Source organism: Halyomorpha halys, unplaced genomic scaffold (assembly GCF_000696795.3).
Source record: "Halyomorpha halys isolate HHAL.00 unplaced genomic scaffold, Hhal_1.1 Scaffold123.1, whole genome shotgun sequence".
NCBI classification, from domain to species: Eukaryota; Metazoa; Arthropoda; class Insecta; order Hemiptera; family Pentatomidae; genus Halyomorpha; species Halyomorpha halys.
The window spans coordinates 422,912-431,777 of record NW_027107023.1 but is presented as its reverse complement, the minus strand read 5'-3'; the positions used below and the strand labels follow the sequence as shown (position 1 = coordinate 431,777).

Here is an 8,866-nt window from a genome sequence, read left to right as displayed (position 1 = left end):
AAATTATAAAGTTAGTAAAAATAAATATTAACAAAACACTGTCCTAGAATAAACAATTCTGCCTAAGTTCAGAAAATAATTAGATTTAAATATTATTAAAAAAATTGTACCCAAAAGTAGGATAATTAAAATATATTAAGAATAATGGCAAAACAATAAAAATAAAACAAATAAATAAGGCAACATATCTTCACTTATAGGTAAAAACATTTTTATAAATAGAAATATTGTAATTTTTTCCGATAATTAAACAAAGAGTAATAATATTAAACCAGCTATGATTTGAACCCGGAGCGCTATTTTAAGTGTTTAATTTGATATTTTTTCATACAAAGAAGTTTATATGCATTTTTAGTAAAAGAATAAATCAACATTATATGTAATACATAAATTTTTCAGAAATTGGGTGTCTGATACCTTTTTGTGAAAAAATTCTTTTAATAATGTTATTAAAAATTAATGAAAAAGATTCTTCTAATAAAAACTCTCAAGGTTCAAGAAAAAAAAACAACAGATAAATAAAGAACTTTGGTTTATGAAACTTATAAATAGAGAACAAAATGAGTAAAAATAAGAATAGTAAATATAAAATTTGGAAAAACAAAATTAAAAAGATCAACGTGTGACAGTAATGTCTTTAAAATATTATATTTTTTACTACAATTCAGTAGTCTATTTTTGTAAGTCAACTCTTCTTCACATTCTATTCCTTATAATTTAAGTTTTTTGAAAAAAAAAAAACTATTAAATTAAAAAAAAAAATGAAATTAAGCACTGGATTATTTATTTGCTATTAAGTTTATTATATATTTATTTGCTTTGATAATATACCAATAAATAAATGGTTCAATTCATCAAACCAGTGCCATCATAATTTTATCAATATAAAATATAAATCACGTTTTATTCGAGTATAAGAAATATGAATCTAAAATTAAGTATTTTAGCTATAATAAGTTTAGAAAGTGCCAATTTTATTAGAAATTTTAAATTATAATGATAAAACCATTAACAGAAAATATTACATATGTAAAAGTGTGTAGTAAAAAAAAATGTTAAGAGTTAAAAATTAAAACAACGATAAGCAGATAATACTTTCAGTCTTTCTCTAATTACTAAAAACACTTAAATATATTCATATCGTCAACATTATTATTTTAGTTAGCTAGGAATTAGTTGAAACCATAATTATTGAATCCTTATATAAAAAAACATGTTGTCTCCTTTTTTTGTTTCTTTTCTTTTTTCATAAACCTTAAATAACAAAAAATCACTGCATCTCTAATGAAATTATTTTGAAAGTTACATCAATTCTAACTTTTTAAAATCAGGTTACAATTAAATGGGATATCAAGTTTTATTTTTGTTTTCTGCTGCCAGGATAAATTTTTGAGATAGAATTACGTCCAGTTAGGACAATCATTATAGTGGTGTTTGTTATCGATTGTGGAGAAAATGGTCAGAGTGCGATCAATGGTGTATACTAATAAGCTAAACTTATTTTATTAGTGACAATGTTACGGCCAGAATTTCAAGCCCTCATCAGAGTTAAGAGTAAAACAAGATAATAATCATAATGAATAAAAAATGAAAATAATGAGGTGTAAATAGTTGACTGTAGATTACGATGAGATAATGGTCAAGGGTGCGGTCAGCAAAAAATACAAAAATAAACAAAACTTATTTATTTGTGCAGACATTTTATTAAGATCTGAATTTCAAGCCTTCATCAGGGGACTCAAAGGAAAATTCCATAAAAAGACCAGAAGGCTTGAGATTCAGGTCGAAACATCCGCACAAATGAATAAGTTTTGTCTATTTGTGTATTTTTTTCTAACCACATCCATGACCATCTTCTTCTGATAAAAAATAAAAATGGTATCACTATAAAATAAGAAGATGACAACTAATATAGGTTCGTAAGTGGTATGGGAAGGAAATGTTTAGTATAATTATAATAAATAATATGTTCACCATATTATTATTAACTCATATTATTATTAGTTTTATTACCCCTTATGGCTTATATAACTTTATATTTTAGTTCTTTAACGATGTTACACATCTTATTATTTTACATATTTTAATTATGATTTACTTACACAAGATTACTAAGATTTTCATATCTTTTCTATTTTTTCTCTCTCACTTTTCTCATGATTACAATTTTTCATTATTTACTCGGAATATGGTCTCGAGATCTTCTCCTCTACAACTGTTATTGGAGTTCTACCAATGGGTAGATTCTCCACATGTCTGTATTATGTATCACTGTATAACTAACATCAAATTTACTTGTTCTATATATTTAAATACAGTTGTAAATATCTATTAATATATTAAAAAATATTATTCGATAATAATTATATATATGATGGCACAAGCTGAACCATTTGAATATTGGCATATTATCAAAATAAATAAATTAATTATAAATGTAATAGAAAATAAACATTTTTAAAATAAACTTTATTTTATTTTTCAGAATTTGTTGTTTTTTTTTGTGTTTTTTTTCTCCAAAAAAATTAAATTAGCAGGAACAGAAAGTGAAAAAAAGTTGACTTAAAAAAATCACTGAATCGTATTAAAATAGAAATTTCTTCTTTGAAACAATTAGATGTAGGAAATACAAGTATGGGATGTAATTCATCAATTACCAACATCATCAGTGTAACCTGTTAGTGTTAATTAAATTGCTAGTTAAAATTAAATTAATAACAGACTTATCGTTATTTTAAACAATGACATGGAATTTCTAACAGTCATGGATGATATATATTATTGCAATTTTTAATGATGAGAAATGACTTAGCCAAAACGCTATTATATATATATATATTATATATAAAATTAGAGAAATTTAAAAATGGAAGATTTTTTCACTTCAACTCATTAAAAAATTCATTATTTTTTGTCTATTTATATATTTTTCATACGGTTCGTTATCGCCTTTATCTTGTTAAATTATTTTTAATTTTCATTTTCATGTTGTTATCTGAAATTAAGCCTGAAACAACGGCACAGTAAAATAAGTCCTGCTTATCATTTTAGTTCACAACCAACTGAACTCCAATCCTGTCCCCTCTCCCCCAATCGTCTCCTCATATTATTCTATAGTCAACAATGAACTCATTACAGTAAACTTTAACTAGGTGACCTGATGGCCCTAATTCTAGTTTAAATATTTTTTTTTAATAACTATCTTTTGTAAAAAGACATAATCTGATTAAAACTATTATTTCTGTGAGAATATAAATTACCCTTATGTGGCCGATGGAGGAGGTTTCCTCAAGGGAGTCCTCTGAACTTCTCCTTGACGAATGGTAACTATTTGACGCTGACAGGCGACCGCTACTGCTGTTGAGTCTTCCGCCTCTTAGCCCATCTGAAACATCGTTACAAATACATTATGTCCTAGTAATAAGAAGAATATTAAATCAACCAATTGATCTGTTACACCATACATTTGAAACTGCAGTGGAGGGTTGGGTAGTGCAGGGTTGGGTAACTATGAAACTACTAGCTAAAATTGCCATGGATACGATATTTAGTTATCAATGGTCCATTCATAAATAAGGGTCGTATCCATGGCAACTTTAACTATTAGTTTCAACTATAGCTAATTTTTGCCCAACTCTGGTTGATACTACTAAACACTGTCTAACATAACTCTATCTATTGATGCCCAAAACCCAAATCCACAAGATCAGTCTTGACACGATCCTCCCAGCCATATTTCTACCACCCGGATATTTATTAATTTTCAACTACCCAGCAGATCAATATTTATAAACTTTTTAGAGATTCGTAAATTACTAAGCACTGCAGCCTTACTCGCCCATCTTATTCGCGGCAATTATACTTGTATTTACCGAGTACAGCTTCCGAAATTTCGGCATTCTTAGACCTCTAAATTCTCAGGTTAACTTGCCCTTTTTCGGTCTGAATATTTTACATAATACTTTATTCTCAAAAACTAATGTTAAGGTATACATAAGGCACTGATGTAAAAAGCAAGGTTTTGCATAGTGTGCAACAATAGTAGCTAGGATAATAATTTTGCAAAATTTTAACTTTCAAGTTTTTAAAACACCGGTTCAAATATTTTTTGGAGGATCTTGCATCCAAACATCATCTTTAGCCTTTTTGTTCAGGTTTCCACTCTTATATAAGGAATGGACGTATTACGATTTTATTTAAAATGATTTATGTCGTTCTGGTCACTACCCCACTAGATGTTACCTCAGTCTTTAAAGTAACAGCAGTTTATGAACAATATTCTTCTTCTGGTCTCGGTAGATGATGCTGCTTGTAACATGGAAAATCAAGAAACATGAATTCCGAAACCTGCTCAAAGAAGCTTATTCCAAACCCCAACTTTTTCCCAGGAGGTCTGGGATGCTGTTCTACTACTATGTACTAGTTGTACCGCTAGACTAAGCTTCCTTTTTTACTTCCGCATGGGAATGAAATGCCTCTTCAACTAACTTCTTTAGCAAAATCAAAGTCATTCGCAAGGAGTTGTAGAGATCTCTTTATGGTGGTTGTATGAATTGCATCATGAACTGCAGTCCAGGTGCTACCACTTTAGAATGCTGGTTGGGTTAATGTTAGTGGACTGTATTTGAAAATTAATTACAAAGAAAAGAAAATTTAAATTGACAGTAAGAACTTATTAAATAATTTACACATAGTTGTAGGAGGTGGCGGATAGAAACAACTGTTTGGTAAGAGGGGGTTAATAGATTTCGATTTAGGGTGTTTTGAAATTGCAGCTGTTGACGGTCATGATGATGATGAAAAAGTAAAAGATATAGAAAGAGGTGAACTTACTTCCATGATTCCTTCTCCTCCTTCACAGCCATCTCCTCTATTGCTGGGGAGACACTTCATAAATGTTCTACTCACAAATAATGATTTTCATTAAAGAACGGAAGAAAAGATTTGCCTAGAGACAAAAATGGCTCTCTCGTACCCTAAGTCTCTTTTCCTCGGTTTCTTTACGTCACTAATAGCTAGCTCTCTCGTACCCTAAGTCTCTTTTCCTCGGTTTCTTTACGTCACTAATAGCTAGAGAGTCTTTTTTACTGTGTTAGCCACATGGGGCACTAGTTCTACTTATGCGTATGGATATTAATTGCAATAGTCAAATGCGTGAATTGTGGGGGGCCATCTTCTGTTCATATTTTCCATTTAAACGGAACAGTGATTCTTGTACCACAAATCTTGGAACAATTTATTTCCTTCTGATTATTTTTTTCCATTGCTCTCTGATGGATCCCCTCCTAAATCAGAAAATTTTGGAGGGACCACCATGAACCTGGACGGCACCACATTTAAGGCACATCATAGATATCTTGATCAGTCTAATCAGGCTTGCGAAAATGATGAATTATTTCAATTCAGTGCTTTATATAGACACTTCCCATCAACACTAGTGTAGGCAATCTTGAAGTCCACAAAAAAGTGGTATGTTGTTAAGTGAGATTTACATTCCTTTCCAATTTTCTCCATATATACATGCAAACCATTACATTTTGAGAGGGGGGTTCATTTTTTTTTTCTTTGTTGATCATAAAGCTTCATTATTAAAAAATAATGCATCTAAAAATTATAAATGCCAAGCAGCAATCTAAAAATGTGAATCTGAATTCAATTATCAGCCAAACAACTAAATTCATGCAAGGCTTTATGTCAGACAGCTGAGAATATTTACCCAGTAAGGTTATCCAACTGATTGAGGTTATAAATATTTGATGAAATGACATAGCTTTAGGCACAGTCTCATTAAGGATTATTTATTTTCGGCAAATAAGAGTTCAAGTTGTATAATTAACCACAGAAAACTTTCAATAAATAAAAACTTATAAAAATATGAAGATTATTAAATAATTACCTTATCTTTACAAAAATAACATCTATGTTTCATGATTTAAAAACTTCTAACTACAGACTTTGCCTTTACACAAACTAAAAGATATTTTGAGAAAAGAATCATCTTAAAAATTATTAACACAGAAATTTAGTAACTATAACAAAACTCTTAATTATACTAAAAGAACTAAACATGTGCTCCTGATGTAAATATTGTTTATTTATTTTACTTCTCATTACTATAGTAATATAATATAATATATTAATAATACAATCATTTAAAAACAGTAAGTACAATTAGACCTAATTTTTAGTGTAAAAATGGTATAGTATCAACATTATCCTTTCAATTAAATGCAATAACAATAGAGAAGGTTATTCAAATACAAAATAACCTTTAGAATAATAACCTGTAAAATGTTCTCATTGTTAAGGTTATCAAAATATACAATAACCTTTAGAATAAATAATAACCTGTGAAATGTTCTGTTGTTATACGTTGTTAAGGTTATTAAAAGATAAAATAACCTTTAGAATAATAACATAAATTAATAAAAAAAATATTGGTTTGTTACAATTTTATGAACTGCCATCCCGTTCATCCACTGTGATGGTGCTTTTTGCTAAATGTTCAGGATTTTCCTGGAAAGATTATTCCGATTTCTCCGTTTAAAAAAAAAAAAAACATATATATATCAACAAAATTAAGCATTTTTGGCGCGTGGCTCGGAATGTATATATTTTCTTCATGATTATTATATCCCAATCAACTTGTATCTATCTGAAGAATAAGAAAAAAATATTACTGAATATTAAATGATTTTTATACTCACTAAAAATTACAAAAAACCAAAACAAAAAATAATGATGCTTTTAAAGTAGAGGAAAAAAAGTTTATGAAAAAGTAAATAATATAAAAAGAAAGATGCTCCGGGCGTCTCTTCAGATAGTCATAAAACTAATGTGAGCCAACGTTTCGTCCTTCGTTGCAGGGCCTACAGATTGGATACAAGCAAGAAAAAGGTATAAACAAGAAAAAAACATTATTTTCTTGCTTGTATCCAATCTGTAAGCCCTGATGAAGACCGTAGGGCGATACGTTAGCTCACATTAAATAATTAATTAAATTTGGTTGTAACGACTGACTTTATTCCTACCGAGCTCTTGTAATATTAGTGATATTCGTGATAATTGCCCTAAATTCTAATTACGTTAAAGTTGTAAGCAATTAAAACGAATTTCGAGTGAACGACATTTCTGTGCAACGCTGATCAATGTGCTGGAGTATTGTTTCCGAAATTAAGCTTATCTATTCGTACCAGAGCCCAAGAGGAGAAAAAAGTCAGTTATTTCACGTCTATTTTTGATTAATCTGATGAAAACTGTGTATAATTATGGTCAAAATTTAGGAGATTGCCAAGTACAGATAGGGGGAATAAGAAGTGGCGGCTGTTTCAAAACGTCAAAAAAATTAATTCTTCTTTCGAAGCTCCATATCTTTAAAACTACCAACAACACTAGAAAACCTAAGAGAACATCATTCAAAGTAGCGTAAATTTGCTAAAATACGAGCCCAATAGAGCTATTTACGTTCAATAGTTCTCAAGATATAGCTTTTTAAAAAGCAACATTACATAAGAAATGCACTGGATGGTCCGTATTAAGTGAACTTATTTTGAGAAATCTATCTCAAAAACTATTCGACGTATACCATTTTCGATTTCATGCGCGTTTTAAATATTACTTGATTTAACTATCATAAAGTCTCCTCTTACCGTTTTAAGCTAATATTTCAAAAGTGATATAGGGCCGTCGCTCCCCGGGGGTCTCAGCTAGTTTCCATTTCTTGTAAGCCCCCCAGCTATCATGCCACCAATGTATAACCGCCTTCAGCGGACCATGTTTGCTCATCTTATAATGCCATACGGCAAACGAAGATATAATGTAAATTGTATATGTATAATGTATTGCATTATATTATTATGTATTCTGTAACCATATAAAAATAAAGAGATTTTAAAAAAAAAAGGGGGGGTCTCAGCTGGGCGGGGTAGGATTACCTATTTTCTGTGTTATGATCTCCTCTTGTGAGACTGTGACATGTCGTACATCGACCAACCTACTCGCTATAATTGTCTGTTAGAAAAGTCAGATAAGTATGGCTACCATGGAGGGCGGGAGTGGAGTATAGTTTTTTTAAGCTTATTTATTTGTTTTTTTAAAACAACGGTTACTACGGCTATGACTATTTTATTCTTACGTACGTATCTATACAAAAGGCAATCCTTCCTCGCCGTACCCGCCCCGCTAAGACTCCCGGGGAGCGACGGTTCTATATCACTTTTGAAATATTTGCTTAAAACGGGATGAGGAGACTTTAAGCTAGTTAAATCGAGCAATATTTAAAAAGCGCCTGAAATTGAAAAACGGCATGAAAGTCTATCTAGCACTTAAATTAAAGTTCAAGCAATGGACTATAAATGAATGGAATATGGTCCGGGTGCAGTAAAAAAAAAAAAACTCAAGTAGTAGATAATTATACTATTTTATTGAGCCAACGTTTCATCCCACGTTCCAGGGCTTCGTCAGGGCTAAAAAAGATACAAACACTATAGTTACAAGAAGGAAAAAAGAAAAAACATAAGTGTAACAGGGGTATAAAATGAAAAGTAAGATATAATAAGAAAAATTAAAGGTTGTAAATAGTAAATGAAAAGGGTAATAGTAACAGATAGACAGTCAGAATTACTTTATTATTAATTTTCTACACTTTTCTGTATCACCGCTCATTTGGTATATTTTGTTTCTTAATCTCTTACACACATTGTATCCCATTATTTTATACTTTAATTTTCCTTTGTTTGTTTCATGTGTTGTTGTTCCTTTGTTTCATTTGTTTTACTACTTTTTTTTTTTTTTTAATTTATTAATATTTCTTCTCCCCCTATTATGTATGTACATTACCATTTATTGTTCACCTAATTTAAATACT

General features: G+C 29.9%; 1 protein-coding gene across 13 annotated transcripts in view; it reads right to left on the bottom strand.

The window, feature by feature from the left end:
- Positions 1-8,866, bottom strand: part of LOC106678097 (leucine-rich repeat flightless-interacting protein 2) — a 189,616-nt gene that overhangs the window by 32,100 nt on the left and 148,650 nt on the right. For all 13 annotated transcript variants that reach the window (XM_067045380.1, XM_067045381.1, XM_067045382.1 and 10 more), the window contains one exon: positions 3,261-3,385. In XM_067045380.1, coding sequence (XP_066901481.1) covers positions 3,261-3,385 — 125 coding nt within the window. The remainder of the gene's footprint in view (positions 1-3,260; positions 3,386-8,866) is intronic.